The sequence below is a fragment of the Seriola aureovittata genome, chromosome 18 (assembly GCF_021018895.1).
Source record: "Seriola aureovittata isolate HTS-2021-v1 ecotype China chromosome 18, ASM2101889v1, whole genome shotgun sequence".
NCBI classification, from domain to species: Eukaryota; Metazoa; Chordata; class Actinopteri; order Carangiformes; family Carangidae; genus Seriola; species Seriola aureovittata.
The window spans coordinates 9,748,461-9,767,099 of NC_079381.1; the positions used below are offsets into that span (position 1 = coordinate 9,748,461).

Genomic DNA, 18,639 nt, shown 5'->3' on the forward strand with positions numbered 1-18,639 from the left:
TGTTACTGGCAGCTTCAAGTACAGTAAGAGAAAGCAGATCAGGGCTATACGCAGCTGTTAATTCAGCTGTGCTTTGGCAACATGTTGCCCGAGGACTTTTCCCCTCCCACTGTGGTAAAACTGAGTGGACCTGTAGGGACAATGGCTTTGTTACCGCATAACAACTTTCCTGTGAACATTGTTAATATTTACTGAAAACATGACCTCTTTACAGTGTAATGAGCTGCAGTTTCTCTCTCAGTGCTGAAACTGCTCATCTGAGAGCGAGGTGCCTTTTTACAGCCAACTCTGATCTTTACACTTTTGTTCGACTGATCTCAGTTTAAAAGTCATGTTGCTATTTTTGCTTAATATCTGACCTCTGGCCTTCCCAGCCACCGGCCCACCAGAGGTCTGGTTCTATTGGCTGTTTCTGTATGTCCATCAGTGTGTCAATGCCTCTCACAGGTGGAAAGTAAAGGAGGCCTGTCTGCTATGCACTGCCACTATCCATGCTGCTATAAAAAGAGTGTGGTATGCTGGCCTGGGCTCACTGTTGTCAGCCAGTGTGTGTGCACAGCTTAGAAGGGCTGAGGGTACTGTGTTTGGTTTAAGGTAAACCCCAGAGAAACACTGCAAGCATGGCTGCCGCGCATCGTTTGGTTATTGTACGCCACGGTGAGAGCTCCTGGAACCAAGAGAACCGCTTCTGCGGCTGGTTCGATGCTGACCTCAGTGAGAAGGGTCTGGAGGAGGCTAAGCGTGGAGCCCATGCCATCAAGGAAGCAGGCATGAAGTTTGATGTGTGCTACACCTCCGTTCTGAAGCGTGCCATCAAGACCCTGTGGACCATCATGGAGGGCACAGACCAGATGTGGCTCCCTGTGATCCGCACCTGGCGCCTGAACGAGCGCCACTACGGAGGCCTCACTGGTCTCAACAAGGCCGAGACAGCTGAGAAGCACGGTGAGGAGCAGGTGAAGATCTGGCGCCGTTCCTTTGACATCCCACCTCCCCCCATGGACAAGGACCATCCTTACCACAAAATCATCAGTGAGGTGAGAAAAACTACAGGAAAAGACTCATTTAGAGGAAGCAATACATTAATAAGATTTTTCTTACTAATTAATCATCATGTAAAGAGCAGTTCCAACCAATTAAAACTAATCAAATAAATACTATAAAGCAGCTATAAATTCATTTTGAAGAGCACCAACCTTTACTCAGCAGCCTTATCAGTTAGTTATGTAACTTCTGTCAATTGTTGTGGGAGTAAACTAACTTCTGCTGTTCTCACTACCTCCAGTCCCGGCGCTACAAGGGCCTGAAGGCCGGTGAGCTGCCCACATGTGAGTCACTGAAGGACACCATCGCCCGTGCCCTGCCTTTCTGGAACGATGTCATTGCTCCTGAAATCAAAGCTGGAAAGAACGTTATCATCGCTGCCCACGGCAACAGCCTCCGTGGCATCGTCAAGCACTTAGAGGGTGAGCATTGCAGTCGGCAGGGGGATAGAAAAAGACAATGAAGAAGAAAATGCTGCAGTGATAGGTAGATGTGGATGTTGGCAGCAAGTCAGAAATCACAAAAATGCAATATTATATTAACCAAAGATTTTTTTTGCATTTGCATTTGCATACAAGACCAAGAATTAGATAATCAGTCAGACACACACACACACACTCACACAGTTGTGGATTACAGTGTTTAAAAATAGCATGCAGGGACTCTCACACTACAGCTCAGGGACAGGGGAGAGGGTCATGAGCCTGGTTCCCATTACAGTCACGACCTTTATGTAGAAAGGTTGTACTTTTTCAAGGAGTGTCCAGACATGGATAAGGTAGTTTAAGGTAGTTACACAGCCAGAGCGCCTCAAGGTCAAAAGTAAATGTCAGACGGGAATGGTAGATGTCAGGGCTAAGGATGAGAGACAGAAGTAGATCAAATTTCTTATATGTTACAAATTGCTGTAACCAAAATAACTTAGAATATGATCAGATAGACAGAGAACCTGCCTTGCTGAAAGCCTTCATTATGTAAGACCAGTGTCCTTCCTGTATGCCAAGCTGGGCTCCAGACAGACACTTTTATATTGTATCAATTACATTCACTCTGTTCTGTCTGCTGATCTGCATGTCTACCCGTCTGGTTTATCTGCCTGTCTCTCTAGGTATGTCTGATGCAGCCATCATGGAGCTGAACCTGCCCACAGGAATCCCAATTGTTTATGAGCTGGATGCAAACCTGAAGCCCATTAAGCCCATGGCTTTCCTTGGTGATGCAGAAACCGTAAAGAAGGCCATGGAGGCTGTGGCTGCCCAGGGCAAAGCCAAGAAGTAAACCTGCTCTGGAGGCTCCATGAGGAGGCAGAAAAAGAGACTGTTCCCCCTTTGTCCTTCAACCTTTCGTCCTACCCATTTATCCATCTTTGTTGTCCATTCCAACTGAGGAAATCTTTAATGGTTCTTTTGGAGTCTGGCCATTTTCAGCACATTAGCCCTGTTTGTTTAAATGACAGACAGAGGGATGACCTGTCAATTCAAACAGACAGCCTGGCCTCATATTTTATGCAGCCACACATCACTCAGCCCTTTTAAATTGTGATCAGGCCCTATTTTGAGGGCCCCACCACCCTGGCACAACCAATAAAGAAACCATATTTTTATGTAGGCCTGTGTCTAATTTTTCTCCTTATCGTCTCTTTCCCCCTTTTCTTTGTTAAAATTACATTGTCATCCTTGTTTCTTACTCCAATTCTTCTTCTTCGGTTTCCCATTCGGAAATCAGTGGTTTCAGCAAAATCCAAAGGTGCTGTGAAATCTTATCTAGGAGGTAGAGAGAGAGTGGGAGGAGGAGGGGAGAGAGAGAGCGACAGCGAGAGAGAGAGAGATACAAAGTCTGAGAGATAAGTCAGTGGGTTCATCTGGCAGCATTCCCATGATGCAGGAAAAGGCTTGTCTGAGTTTTTTCCCATAGATCAGATTGAGAATATTGTGCAGGATAATAATTATTACATACAGTATTGTATACTTCAATACAAATGGTATTTTCCCAGCTATGTTTGGCTCCACTTGTCCCCTTAGAGAAAGCATCACTGCAAATCAATACCAATTATTCTGAGTAATTAGCTCTATTCCATGAAGAAGCATTTCTGTCCTGTCAGGTGTGATCTCTATACCCCTTCTACAGGACATTAGGGGTCACTGAATGGGTTGGTGAGCATGGAAAGGATGCATTTCATTTGCTAGGATATTTCCATTCACCAGATCTCGTCCCAAATGGATACGTGGATCCCTTTAATAGATTTTCAGGCTTAAAAATCTGTCATGGAGATCTGACTTAGTGGTTTAACACCTTTTTTTAGACACTTTACGTTGGTTTTCCTTTTATTTGCCATGTACATGTATATTAATGTGAAAGACATTTTAGCACTGCATTCCTTGTACTTGAAGGAGTCAGATGCTTCAGATGTCCTTGCAAGCATATTGTTTTCTTGTAGACATTTAGGTAATTATTTTCAGGTGTTACCCCACAACTTATAGAAACAAAGTTAGACACACAACAAGACAAGACTAATGGTCACGCTAACTGATCTGTGAGGCTGTACTTTGGCAAAGCAGTGTCTTGAGCTAAACGATAATGTGTTTACAATGACAGTGTTAGAATACTGATATTTAAAATGCTAATATTAACTATTAGCACAAAACAAAAAGTACAGCTGGGACGAATGGGAATGTGACTTGTCCTACGTATTGGACAAATTAAAATTTTAACCTGATGATGTAGCTAAATAAAAAGTTAAAAAAAAAAAAAAAAAAAAAATACCTAGACCAAATATTTTACAGCTAAAAGGCTTTTACACAGGTCTCTGATGATTGATTCAGGTATGTGTAGTCACTGCAATCCTGTCTTACCCTCCTTTGACTTTAGAATTGAAACATCAGTAACAAATGGACAAATTTACCACACACAGTTGATTTAATTTACGATTGTTGTAGTCTTACAGTCTATCACCACAACTGAATTTAGTATCAGACAACCTGATATTACATTGAATTAGTAAAACACACAGTATCAGACCAAAACACCAGCAGGACTGCAGAGAAAAAGTAAGTGATCATGATTGAGATTTGCATCTAATGCTGTCATGCCACCTACTGGCCACTAAGAGGAACACCAGCGGAGTGAGTGTATGAAAAGATTCTTTTTACCATTTTAATTATTGCAATGGAAATGTCTGATGGCAAGTATTGGGAGTCTGTAAACATTAACAAAGAAGTTAAAATTGTGTTGTTTTGTGTCAGTATCATAGTGTCCTCTACATTTGTCCTTTAAAGCAGTCCACAGGTAGTCCTCCCAAACTGGCTTGCAAGGGTTGTCCACAGCCTTGGCTCTTTCTTTTGACAGGTCGTTATTACAGCAGTTCAGATTCAAAGTCACGATTAAAGTTAAAAATAACAGCTTCCTCATTATCCCTTAGAAAGAAGCCATCTGAGGTGGCAGACTGGCAATGTACTGTAATCAGATGAAGTGTCTTCCATCGTGTGAAGGCTTTGATGTTGAGCAGGATGTTTGGTGCAGTCAATGTTCAAACAGGTTCAGGAGCTCAGTCATGGTTTAAGTCTGAGGTGTTTTGATCAGTAGCAGTTACAGCAGCAGTTTGCTTCTTGAAGAGTTTGAAGAAGCTTGGCAGAGATGCTATCTTGTATGGATTTTTCTTGTACGTGACTGCTTTCTTGGTTTCTGCTTTGGACTCAAATACATACTCTGCAGCGCTCGTCACATTCTTTTCTATGTTATTGATCAGCTCCCCCTGAAAGAAGAAAAACATAACTGACAGTCAGATTATGGTCTCATGACTTAAGTATATTCTTTTATGTCTGTTATCATAAAAAATTGGATGCAAATGAGGCAGCTATCTTACCTGTATCTCCAATAGCATGGCAGTGTAAGTCAATATCTCATGCAGCTCTCTGATGCTGCACTCAAGGCAGATTATATCCTGATGACGAGATTCAATCTCACTCAGAGACTCGCTTGAAATCCGACCATCAGAGCTGATCTTGAAGAAAAATCCAAGCTTAACATTACATTCTATATGTATGTAATAATAATAATAATAATAATAATAATAATAATAATAATAATAATAATAATAATAATAATAACAACAACAACAACAACAATAGGCTTCACCTGGTTGTTAAAACACATCATGATAACACACAAACAATAGATACAAGAATAAACACCACAATACCTAAGTGATCAATAACAAAAACAAAACTACAGTAGGTATTACCAACTATTGCACAGACATTTTTTTGTGAAACAGAACTTAATGAAATTCCACCAACATCAGATATGAAGATGGCAAGATTGTCACGGAGCAGCATCTCCTCCAACTCTTTATTTGTTATCTCTTTATCCACTGAAACAGACATAAAAGTTGAGTTCAAAGAGATTTTCAGCCAAATGTACATGGTGTTCAGGTGAGCTTAACAGTCACCTCAGAAACAAGTGTGTATATAAACAGAAAAAATATGCGGTGACTCTTAGTGACATTTTCACTGACAGACATCACTAATGACAGCCCAAATCTCTTATGTGTTGTTTTCATAAATGTGCGCTGCCAAGGGACAATCACAAAATAACATGCATTTTAACTGCTTGCCACATGATGGCGTAATCACGCTTCTTTACTGCCATGCCACTTTCCCCAAACCAAAATCAGTTAGGAATACTGTTGGTGTAAACCACAATCTGTGTGTAATCTGAAGGTAAGATACTGCCTTGATCTATTTATGTGAATCAAATGACTGAAGAAAAGCAATACTTGGAGAGCAGAAAACAGCTCTTCATGAAAGGATCTAGAGCTCATTTACTGAACAGACAGGAAACTTTCAAAGGGACACATGAACATGGTGTAACAGCTGTGTATCTCTTGTGAATTCAAATGATTGTTTTAAAATGACCTGCACTGTTTTAAATGTAGCAGACGGACTCTAGGAAAAAGGAAAACTATACAAATTCTAAACATACTTTTTTTTTTTTTTTTTTTTTAATACACTGCATGTTGGCTATAATCTTAAAACACAAGTGGGTGTAGGAGTAGACTATGAAAAAAAATCCTAATCCTAAAAAAATAAAACACTGATGGGGAAAGAGTAATTAAAGGTAGATGCTGTAGTTGAATTCAATTCTAAGTTTCTCACTCGTACTAATTATCCAATTGCAAGGAGGAAATAATAACCACTCCCACATTATACCATTGCTGACTATCTGAAGAGCTATTATTAGAGAAACTCCTGCCCATGTATTCACATACACACCACCACAAGTTTTCTTGTTAGTAAGGAGTTCCCGGAGAACTGGAACTAAGTGTTTATGTTTAGGTTTCATTTTGTTTTTGGCAACTCACCAATCTCCAGTTGTCTTTGAATTTTTGCTTTGCATTTCTCTCTGAAGGATATCTGTGCATTATAGTAGCCCCGCATGACTTCAGCAAACCACCGGGTCAGGTGTGAGTACTGGTTGAAAGAGAGTCAACAGATTACTGAGCCAGAAATTAAAAAGGAATCAATCTAAATATTTTGTACTTAGATCATTATCAGTAGTGATTTTGTCAGGTGCAGGAAAGGTCACTGTGAAATAAACCCCTTTGGTTTTCCAGGATTTTTTTTTCCTGAGGGATGTTATTATATACAATAAAGAGTAGACCATTTTTTGGCATCTGGCTCATTAGACAAAATAAAATAGTCACAAACCTGGTTCTTCTCTATACGATGGATTACTGAGGCAGTTTTACCATTCTCCTCCACATGCGAGTTTTTCTGCATTGCTGAAAGAAAGAACACGGGACAGATCCACCTTAAAACCTCAATTAAAACTCAAAGGCACCCCTCACCATATAAAGGAAAAAGATCTTGGCTAATTAAAGTTTGCTAATGATAATTAAGATTCTTTTATCTATTCACAGTATCAGGTGAACTGTTTTGTTATCCTGTGACAGTGACGACCAGCAGTAGAGTGGAGTGCAGTAGTCTTCTGTTTCTATCCATTTGCAAGTGAAATCTTGCGTTATGAGCTATACAGACCCAGAAATTGAGGTGTGATGTGCTGCAAAGTTCCTCCTCACTGTCACAAACACTGACGCTACACAGCTTCATATCAATCAAAACTTTGCACATTGAAAGACTGATGTATGGAAAACTATGTATTATATTATATGTATTGCACAGAAGCACACTGTGGAATGACTCAAAAAAAATTATCTCCACTCACATTTTAACATGGCTTGGACCAAGCTGGCGTTCTTCTTGATGTCACTGTTCAGCTGCTCCAGCTTGTCTTTATTTCCTAAGAATGACATAAGTTCGCTTCACTTAATCACTTTAAAGAAGGAATAATTAACAATTAAAGATGACTATCATCTAAAGAATGGTTAGGTTTTGTATGTATTGTGCTTTTGTCTAAATAATGGATTTAACAAGTTTAATATTCTGATAATAGCAGCTTTGTTAGTGTACTCTGTACTTCATATCCAGCCTTTTGCCTAGGCATGATATGGTTCTGTATAACGTGTTACATTTTTCTATGCATTACATCTAATTAACCTTTTCCTATTTATTACTCTACAGAATACCTGTTACACTGTCTACAAACAGGCACAGGTGTGTTTGTCAAAGGCTGCTGAGCCTTCATGTTTCTGTTGCTCTGTTTGTCTTTTCAGTGTTGTGCACCCTGAAGGAGGAGATAGATCTCTGAAAGAATCAGCACAATAGTGAAGGAATCAAATTTCTACTTTCCTGTCATTTGAAAACTTGTTATGGTCACATGGGCAACTCTAATAAAATGTAAAGTTATTTGAACTATGACAGAGATGCTCTGTACTTACTCTTGTCTTGGTTTGGAGAGGAGAGGATGACGCCATGTCTCCCCTCTACCTCCTTTGCTTGACAAGAGATTTTCTCAATGAGGCCTTTCACCTCCCCCACCTACACACACATAAATACACTTACATTAGGCTATTTGGAAATTAGATGAGACAAAACACAAGCAAGCTATGGGAAGTTTACCGTTTTGAAAAATTCCTCCATGTTGATTTTGCTCTCTGTATCTGTCATATTATCCCGCTGCTGCTGTTAAAAAAAAAGAGGGAGTTCATTAGGCTTCGTACGAACACCAGCTGTGGCTGCAGAGGAAAAGTCCTTTACATTTAACAACATTAATATCGTCTATTCAAAATAAAAATCAAACAAATATACGCTGATGCTATAAGACACATCAGCTGAATGTTACAGCCATTTTCTTCTGCTCAGGCGACCGAGGTGAAGTCTGTTAACTCCCAAAACCTACTGTTGTTAAATACTTACTGCCATCTGCCCCACAACAAAAAGGAGAAGTAAGACAACCTCTAACGGATATTTCTGTTACTTTCGGTATTCACGATAAGAGTCGACATTTACCTGCTGTGTTTCCTAAGTGGGCTGGGCTGAGCGCACCTGTATGATAAAGAGCGCGCGCACGAGTGCGCGCTACCGAGAAAAAAAAAAAAAAACCCAAGACGCTAGCAAACAAAGAGCCCATCCACCACCTGTGAGTTCAAGCTACAGCTACACGGAGCAGGTAAAACTGAAACACCTGTTCATTCTCTTAGAAGCGGGTGAGGGGTTTCCCTCGCCTGTCAAATGGCTGCCTGCGTTAAATGCAGCCTACTTAAAGTTTCATGTGATGTGTGTATGTGGTGTTACAGCCTACCTGGGGGTGGCGCTATAAACTACCTTCATACATTGACCCCAGCTTAATAAAAAAAATTTACTTAGAGTCACATTTCTGTGTTAAAATTAGACAAGTTTGGTAGGTTTTAGCAGATTGTAATGCAACATGTACTATGTTTAATATTCATCCAAAAAATGGGGTTTTAACATTGTAGACAGGACAAATTTAGACCAACTGGACTTTCACCCATCAGTAGGCCTATATCTGGTGGACATTAATCTGCATCGACAACTGATTTAATTTTACAAGAGCTATTTGATACACATAAATGTTTGGCCAAAGCACATTAGTAAAGCTGGGAAGACATAAACAGTAGCCATATATTTAAATTTGGCCCATGGGCTTACATGTCACAGTAGGAAAAGCACTGGTGTGAGTAATAAATTAAAGATGGCTCACTTCCATTGAGCTGTGTTGATTACAGGGTCCTGCTTTTATGCATGCTTCCTTGCTAGGACACTTGAATAGTCATCGTTAGTGTTATCACTAACACCTGTGCTTCTATGTGTATGATAGGACAGAATGGGCTTTATATTTGTGAGTAATATCACTGGAATTCTCATTTTCAGTCTTAGTTGTTAAGGGGGAAATGTCCCTGAAAAACTAAACTAATTCAAAAACTTCATCAACCTCATTGTTTTGTTCTGTTTTTCACAAGCTCCCTTGTGTATTGGACATTTTTTACAAGTCTGTTCATTAGCACATTGAATTATAAATAATTTTCTTACTCTAAACAGTATTTGTCACTCTTTTCCTTGTCCTAGGCTACGAGATCACTAAGATTAGTACCAAACCAAGTTGCAGGACCTGCAGGATCTACATCCATAGTCCTTACAACTCTGCTGTTTCCTAAGCAGTAAACTTCAGGGCTATAGGGTTCAGTTTGCACAGACGCAGATTAATAGCACCACGAATGCCGTCAAGTTCTGACATATGATGTTCTTGTAATTCATCGCAGGGAGTGTTTGTTCTGTATATTCAAATGTTCTTATGAAGCACATACATACTGATACACTTCAGATTAATATAATGCAAAGAGCTGTATTGTAATTTATGAAGTTGGCTTAAATACACAATATATTTTCATGGACTTTCATGCATAGCTCTCGTAAAAAGCTCCTCAGATGTAATTATAAATGGTCTCAAATGGATCCCAAGTGTTGTTAAGAAATAAATTGCTCAAAGAGTGAGACATTTTCCAGAACCAATTCAAAGTCATTACATTGCACTAAAAGCCCACCTGCATAAAAAAAAAAATCCATTGTATAACCTACGGTAAAAATGAAAGGAAGCAGCTTCGTTCTCTATATGCTAAAACTAATGTCTCTACACTTCTGCGTCACATACACATCTGACAGACCCTTTATCACAGCAGGATGGACACAGCTGCAAGTTGTAAAATGAATAGTAAGCATTGATAATAATAGTGACTATTGTTAATCCTTGGCCTATAACTCATTGGTTACCTTGAATAAATCTAACTTTTTGGTTTCAAAAATTGTATTATCACACAAGCAAAAACCAAAAACACTCTTATGCATCAGTTTTGGAATTGACAGACGTGAATGGATCTGTTTCTGTAATAGTATGTGATCAACTTGCCTCGTGTCACTGTACACGGCCTGAGTCTTCCTCTGTCACTCCACAGAGCTGGAAATGGGTCTGTGCTTGGATACAGGGGAGGATCACTGCATCTGCCACCTCAGACGAAATCAATAACATGAGTGACACACACAGCGAAAAGCATCTGTGTCCAATCAGAAGTGTTGGTTTTCATAAATAATGCAGCGAGTGCTTGTGGGTATCTCTGTTTCTTGGTGCACAGAATGTTTTCCATCATTTTACCAGGGATCACGAGTAAATCAGGCTTTAGTTATTATGCAATTTTTCAAGACAAATGCTACAGACTTGGTTCTGTTTCTTTTTACTTTGAATTTGAAGTGATTTTCAAAATGCCACAGTAGTATTTTAACTTGATGAATGCTGCACATTCTGACTGTAATATCTCAGACCTAAGGCAGAAGGATCCTCACACTTATCAGGGTGGGGCAGGATGTTTGCTCACGAACTGGCAGACAATAATCTTGCTATCAAACACATGTTCAGGCAGTCCTTCATTTCTTTGTCATGTGTATTATCCTAAAAATACAAAATTGATGTCATTTGAATAATGGAAATATGTCTCAAAACTTGTAGTAGAGTTGTTTCATTATTTTACAATGTTCCCATTTTCAAAAGCTGAAAAAAACTTTCAACAATACAGCTATGCAGGTTCGAAATTATTACTTGTAAACAAAATTATCTAAAGCCCCAGTTTAGTGTTTCTGTACCATTTAGGTTGCAGCAGTGCATGTACAATAGTTAATATCTGCTGTAGAAAATATGGAAATTCTGATACACTGCTTGACCCGTATGTTTTACATCTTTATAAGAGAAGGTCAGAGCACAACTGCTTTGTCTTTTGAACATTTTAGCAGGTTGAAGACTTGCCCTCACTGTGGCTTGAACATTCAACATAAACAACAACCTTGAACTAACTGCACCTCTTTGCTTCCCTTAAGACTCCTCTTTGGTTTTATACATGTGTTATTCATTAAGGATAGACCCACAAACATTCTTCTTTTCTGAGGCAACGTAACCTATCTGGTGTATATCTCTGGACTTTAATATACTTTGTTATGAATACAATTTCACCTTATTTAGATTTTTATGTCATTTGATGCATCTCCATCTTCCTACCACTAGAGGTAGCTTCAACATTATAGTCGGATGATGGAAAGTTCATTTTTTCTTTTCAGTATGATAATCCATACCTAAATCAGCATTTCAGCGTAATTCAAGCAACTTAGAGCCAAGTTTTCTGAGAGATCCACATATAATAATGAATAACCAATATCTACTTGACAACACAAATATTTTGTGCACTTTCAATAGATCAGAGAAAATAGAATCCACAGCATCCACTGGTAGAAAATCAGGAGGGGGTTTACTTCATGGTGTCTGACTCAGCAAAAGAAAACCATATAGCAATTTCGTAGAGTAACATATCGCTATGATAATGTAATAGTGATGCTGTGGAGCACAACACTTACAACAAAGTTATTTTACCCTTTATGAAAAAAGGTGTAGGAGGAACAAATGACAAAGGAGTCTCATAAGTGGGTTTTACATGATGGACCACTATACACATTTTCCTACAGTCCCTGGTCAGGCTACACCTGCAGTGCCTCGCATAGGTAATTCTGTTGTTCTTGGCCAGTGTCCTGTCCAGACAATAATGAGCTGCTAATTACTAATTAGCAGTCTGTCCAGTTCACACTAAAGCTAAAACAGATGTACCAGCCAGCTCTCTCTGCCAGTATTCTTGTCCCTCTACATTCAAGACAATATGGTTCCGTGGGATAACAGTGATGGAGCTTATAAATGTGGATGGAGTTGTAACATACCATTGTAATGCAGGGTTTGGTGGGACTCCTTCGCGGAGACAATGTCTTGTAGCGTCACCCTGAATTAGCTCATTCAGCAGAGTGGTTGCGTACCAGCCGAGCAAGCAGAGGAGGAATGAAGAGTCAGAGGAATGAAGCTAAAATCAAAAGGTACCATACTTTTATTAACCATAGCCAGCAGTGGCCCCAGAGGGAATTTAACTCTTAAACCTTGTAGTTCTGATGCCATGATCTACCAGTGGAGCAGTGCTGGCCCACACTTTTTCATGTTAACAGTTTTCAATGAAAATCAATAATGAATGCTTGCTGGCAGGCTCAGCAGTGCTTAGCAGTGATTTCGCGGACGGGTACACCCCAGAGTGGGCAGGCAGGCAGCTGGGAAGCAATTTCACTACATCGCTGATGATGAGTCCCCAGCGAAGCAGCAGTAGGACACCAGTGGGGGAAGGTCCAGCTGTAGCATGTGTCGCATACCTCTCTGTGTAATCTTCTCAGAGCAGAACTGACTAGAATTAAAATACATGGATCAGGTATTACTGTCACCTGGCGTTATAATATTGTAAGTGTAATTTTGAATTATTTATGGGATAATAAATGTGTTAGTCAGGGTAGGCAGATTGTGACGTATGGAATAATTCCCAAGTCTTAACACCATCTTTTATACAGGATTTGAATCAAATGCACACAGACACACTCTTCATTGTTTTACTATATTCATGGGGACCCATCATTGACATGATACATTCAATAACTCTAACTGTAACCATCACATCTGGATGTCAACCCCCAACCCTGACCCTAAACCTAATTCTTACCCTAAAACCAAGTCAACTCTCGACCAACCATTTAAACTTGTGGGGTCCAGCAATTCGGTCCCCTTAAAGCTATTGGCCCCCACAAATATAGTGGGACCCCACGAATGTAGTAGAACAAGTCCACACACACACACACACACACACACACACACACACACACACACACACACACATCATTGTATTACTACATTTATGGGACCCATCATTTATGTTTTATTACCCTTACCCTTACTTTAACCATCACAAAGAAATGCCTAATCCCAACCCTGACCCTAAACTTAATTCTAACCCTAAAACCAACTCTAACCCTCAAACAGCTATTTAAACATGTGTGGTCCAGCATTTTGGTTTGCACAAAGCCCCCCCCCCCCCCCCCCCCCCCCACACACACACACAAAAGTGAGCATACATAATTTATTACATGTACAACCCTGCTGCTTCTTCTCCTTGCAACTGCCACCTCCTGCCACCTTTTTACTATTTTTAAATGAGAAATTTCATTATCTATTAGAAATGCCATCAAAAGACATACTGTATGTGGCGACTTGGTCATGGTTAACTGTGAACTGAGTGTACCTAAATAACCAGACAGGCAGGGGTAGAGGTTTACACTCAGTGCAGTCCAGCTTAATTGTCTTTTCATTTTCATGATTAAAAATGGGATCTGATGTAATCATGTAATGCTCCGTGGGTGGAGTACAGCAACAGCACTGCCAGGATGATTCGCAGTAAGCCAATGCAATAGCACCACCTCCTGGAAGGCTGTACTGTAAATGGAGAAGTCCGGCTTGTCTTCCAGTGGTAAATATCATAAATCAGGGATGCCCAGGGTCTTCCACAGTTGTTTGTGATAATGTGGTGTAATATATGCTTATGTTTTATCCACTTTATCTTCTGTCTACTTCTGCCTCAGTTATTGAGTTCCTATATTTATCTAAATGACCTCTAGCATCTATCAGAGAACTTCTCCTGTCAAGGGAGCAACAGTTCTCAGATCAGATAAAGCACGTCATGCCCCTAAACGCAACAGAACTTTTACAGTGGCAATGCATTATGGATAGAGCATTGGATATATCTGCTTCCTTTATGACCAGTTTCTCCCTGTGTGATTATTAAATGTCAAGAAAAAAAAGAAGAAACATGGAACAGGGCTTTGCCGTTTGATCTTCTCCGCAGAAAAAACAAAAAATAAATTACACCATGAAACTACAAAGTGAAGGAGAGTCAAGTATTTATTTTTTAATTATGTTCAATAATAAATGAATAAATCTGGTATTTTTTAACCAGACAATAGGATAACAACAGGATAAAATATAATTGCAAAATAGCATAATGTTACTGAACATTTTATTCCTGTTTTACTTCTTCACTTATGTTTTATTAAGAATGTTATCTGTCACAAGATATGAGCTTGTTAATTGACTGTAAATATTGTTTAAATATATGAATGAACTCTTAATCAGTAATTAATCAGTACAAATTAATTACTTGAGAAGTCATTACACAGTTTCATCTCGGCTTCGCCTATGAAGAACATCTCGGAAATGCATCGAGATAAATGTGGGAAGGAAGGAGGAGGGCGATGTGTATCCTGAACAGATTTCTTCAATTACTTTCACCCGTCTACACTTACACACTTGGCACAGTAATCTCTAATTAGCCTGGTCATAAACAGTAACGTGTGTTGAGGCAACATTCACATCGACGCCATTTAGGACTTTTAAAGGTTATTTTTTCCTGCTTTCACATACTCAGTTACCAGTGTTGAAAAAGTTACCGAAACTTGCGATCAGTTACTAATATTACTTTATAAAAAAGTAACATATAAAAATATATACATATACATATAAAAAACACAACATGCCTTCTATTTTATTAAATACAACAGTTTAACAAGTGGTCAGTCAACATTTTGGAGGTATTTAGTGACCATAACGTCAGCCCTGGTGAGGCTGCAAGGTCACCACACCCTCCACCTCTGACTCCAGGTAATTCACAGGCTCACCAGTGGCTAACGTTAGCGAGCAAGCTAAGAAGACACCATGTAAATATGACGTTTCACTTATTAAGAGTTCCACGTCTTCTCTAGTGGTACTTGTCTTCCTCTGCCTCCAGGTCTTGCACAGAGCTAATGGAGCAGTTTGTCAAGAGAGACTAAACTGATATTAACCCTTTAGCTATAACATTTTTAACACAGCGAATATGCAAACCCCCAAAATTTTGAAGTAAAGGAGCATTACTGATTATAAAGTATAATGTAAATACTGGATTTTCAACTGCAATACTGAAAAAGTAATCACATAACTATGACATATTAGTATGTGATGCATTACTGCCCAACACTGTCAGTTACTTCTGTTTTTGGTCTCTACCAACGCCTGGGAGAAACATCTGGCTCTTTAACTGCTAAAACGGCCCACTATGCTCACCAGCTAGTCACTGTGAGTACAGTGGGTTTTTGGTGTTTCAGTTAATAAACAGTTTCCCTGTGTGCGTCACTATGAGAGCGGTGAGGGTGAAACAAAATGTTAAAGTTGCAAAGTGTACAGCTAAACAATGAGCTGAAAATGACTACTGCACAAAGTAGTACTATGAATGACCCATTTCACATATGTCATATTGTTATCATAAAAATACCGATTACAGCCGCATTGAGCAAAAGAGGAGAGACTCTGACGACCATTAAACCAGACAAAAGGCAAATCTCCATTTAAATCTCCACTTTCATTGCACTCATGTCGCCCTGTCCAGTCATCAAACAGGATATTGGCCTGAAGTGAGGGATTATGAGTTTGATAGATGCATTGATTGAAACTACCATCTCCACTTTATGCGGTGTTGGACGGTAATGAGCATTGCTACATCTCACCACACATCCATTATCACTTGATGGCATACATTAAACAAAACTATTTGATTGCTTTTAATGCTTAACAGGTCTCCCCTTGGGAGTCCTTCACAGAAGCACAACACTGTTCATTAACTTCTCTGTCACTCTTGTAATTGTGTGTTTTGTGGATTAAATTGCATGCACTGCGGTGCACAAAATCACTGACACGCAGGAAATTGAGGTTGTATAGACACACATACAAGCATGAAGTTCTTGTTCTTGGACACCTAAAAAAAAAAAAAAAAAAGTTAAAATAACAGTGACTCCAGAGCAGCTCTCTCTTTCCTTCAGGCCAACTCTATCACTTCATTTACATAGACAGATTGCTACCAACAACAGTGACACTCCTCTCTGCCTCTCCTAACCCCCAAATGTGATAATGAAGTTTTTCTCGAGGTTCATCTCAACTTAACTGAAGAACTCTTCAAGCTGAATATAAAGCACAGCTACTCATTCAGCCACGATCAATTTTAGGATCAGTTTTATCCAGAGACTTGGGAAGCCCACTCAGCTGAAAAAAAAGTCTCTATTCCACATGAAGTTTCTGAGATAACTTCGTGCATTAAATAGCTGCCTTTAAAATATGCATAATGAAGTTTCAGGTCTTGTCCTTACCCATTTCCTGTTAAAGGAGATATACAGTCTAGATTACAAAAGCAAGGCCACCTCACAAGGTCTCTGTATTCACTCTATCTGAATGTGATGTGAATGTCAAAGGAGTCTGACTACAAGTTATACGGTCACATGCCGTGAACAGAAAAATAAATCAGTAAAATGTTTCACTGGCCCGAGTCTCCCAGACACGCTGGAGGGCAAAGGCAGATGTCAACAGCCTTGATGTTTACCTGTCGGACAAAGATGAAGGTTGTTATTCTTCATCTATTTCACTGGTCGTGATGGTTTTCTCAATTTCCTGTCATTTTTATAGACCAAAGGAATTATCAGTTAATTTAAAATGTATGAATGGATGAAATTGTAATTAAAATAATCCTTAGTTGGAGCCCCATGTTGATACTAGTGCCTGTTTTATATGTCTGAGATCATACATTGAGACAAAGAACACTGCTACTCTTGCTACCACTAATTTAATAATAATTGTTAAGTGTTTTTGGCTGCTACTGTAAAAGGTACACACATCACTCCAGAAAGGTGCATTGGCTCGTGCTGGCTTTGTTACTGAAAGTCGCTTTTACATTCAATGTTTTCTCTCAGGCAATCTGGCTTCAACAGTTTCATTACCTTTCATAACAAGCTGCCAGCACCATTTATGTAAATGGCTCATGATTTCATCTTTAGCACAAAACTGCAGACATTTTTGTGCTTTCATTTTCGTTTCAGAGGGAAATTGAAGGGACACTCTAGAATAGCTTTTCTTCCATCTCAGCTCAACATGAAAAGATCCCATAATTTATCAGAATGTATAGCAGCTGAAGGCTTCAAATGACAAATAGCAATGAAATAAACCAAGAGGAGTATGAGCCTGAAGGAAATGAAGAGGAATGACTCAATGCGAGTTATTTTACATCACAAGGTTATGAATGTCATCATGTGCCTCTTTTTTTCTTTGTTTGCTTCACTCAACAAAATCATGGGAGAGGAACATCAAGTAAAGAAAGAGAAAAGGAGAAGCATCATGAAGGAAATGATCAAATGAAAATCAAGAACCTGTTGAAGATCAGTGTTTTTTGGGGAGTTTCCTGGCGTCCTGGATCTGGATCGCTGGCTTAATCATCTTCTGCCTCTTTCTTTTTCAAATCGGACCTACACACTGAAAAGATGCAGAATTCAGAACTTTTTTCTTTCTTTGGATTATTTTGCTTCCTTGTCAAACCAGAAATAAAAGGGAGCAAACCCTCACTCATGACTCCAAAGACTAAAATGTGTTAATTACAAAAGTGTATATGGTAAGTTAAAGCTGCAACCATTATTTCTTCATGGACTAGTCGATTCATCGTCTATAGAGCCTGAGATGACCTATCAAACCAAAGGTCCACCAGTTTACAATCGTAGACCCCTAGGAAAACCAACAAATATTTACCTTTGAGAGACAGGAAACAGTGGCAACTAAATGACTTTCTGTTACTTGACTAATCCACCAATCAATTTATCTATAAACATATATATTTTGTGAATGTAAAGCAGAGTTTTCACAGACTTAAAGTAGTTACAGTAAACCTACTGTAGATGTCTGCAGATAGCAAAATGCCCAGTCTTGTTAATCTGAACATGGACAGATTGTGAGGGTTACAAAAAAAAAAAAAACTGGCAATGAACAGCAGTTGTTAAGCTCCTTTTGCAGAAAAAAAAATCATTCACAAATCAATTATACATGGACAGATTTGAGCTCTAAATCACAGTGTGACAGACTAACACACCAGGGAGCTTTAAACTTTCAGCTGATGAAACCTCAGAGGACATGCTGTTCTCAAATCTCATTATTATTAAGAGCAACTGTCTCTGATTGAGAAACTTACTGATTAACTGACAACCTCAAACAGGTGCAGTTTCATGTTTGCCCAGTGGTACAGCCTTCTACCTCTGTATGGTTAGTCAAAAAGCAAGATTGATCCTTTTTTTTTTTTAGTTGCTTCTGGAGAAACTGCTGGCTTTAAGCACCGTTTCCCATTTTCATCTGAGGCAAATGATTACAGTAAGCCATGAACTGTGCCTCAAGGCTCCTCTGATATTCAAGACTGACTGACACTGACAGGCTAAGTTCCCAGCA

General features: G+C 39.3%; 2 protein-coding genes across 3 annotated transcripts; one reads left to right on the forward strand and one right to left on the reverse strand.

The window, feature by feature from the left end:
- The first annotated feature begins 524 nt into the window (after window positions 1-524).
- On the forward strand, window positions 525-2,647 carry pgam2 (phosphoglycerate mutase 2 (muscle)). The gene is made up of 3 exons (XM_056404092.1): window positions 525-1,037; window positions 1,286-1,466; window positions 2,153-2,647. The coding sequence occupies exons 1-3, from the start codon at window positions 621-623 to the stop codon at window positions 2,320-2,322; spliced, it is 768 nt and encodes a 255-aa protein (XP_056260067.1). The 5' UTR covers window positions 525-620; the 3' UTR covers window positions 2,323-2,647.
- Window positions 2,648-3,937: 1,290 nt separating this feature from the next.
- LOC130186801 (syntaxin-2-like) lies at window positions 3,938-8,578 on the reverse strand. Of its 2 annotated transcripts, none has more exons than XM_056404090.1 (9): window positions 8,451-8,578; window positions 8,061-8,123; window positions 7,880-7,979; window positions 7,267-7,341; window positions 6,750-6,823; window positions 6,404-6,512; window positions 5,340-5,413; window positions 4,907-5,044; window positions 3,938-4,795 (listed from the first exon to the last, which is right to left on the reverse strand). In XM_056404090.1, exons 2-9 carry the CDS (start codon window positions 8,106-8,108, stop codon window positions 4,589-4,591), a joined length of 825 nt encoding a protein of 274 aa, XP_056260065.1. In that variant the 5' UTR covers window positions 8,109-8,123; window positions 8,451-8,578; the 3' UTR covers window positions 3,938-4,588. The 2 variants fall into 2 exon arrangements, with proteins under 2 accessions (XP_056260065.1, XP_056260064.1); XM_056404089.1 differs by lacking the exon at window positions 8,451-8,578 and adding an exon at window positions 8,358-8,449.
- Between the last annotated feature and the right edge of the window lie 10,061 nt (window positions 8,579-18,639).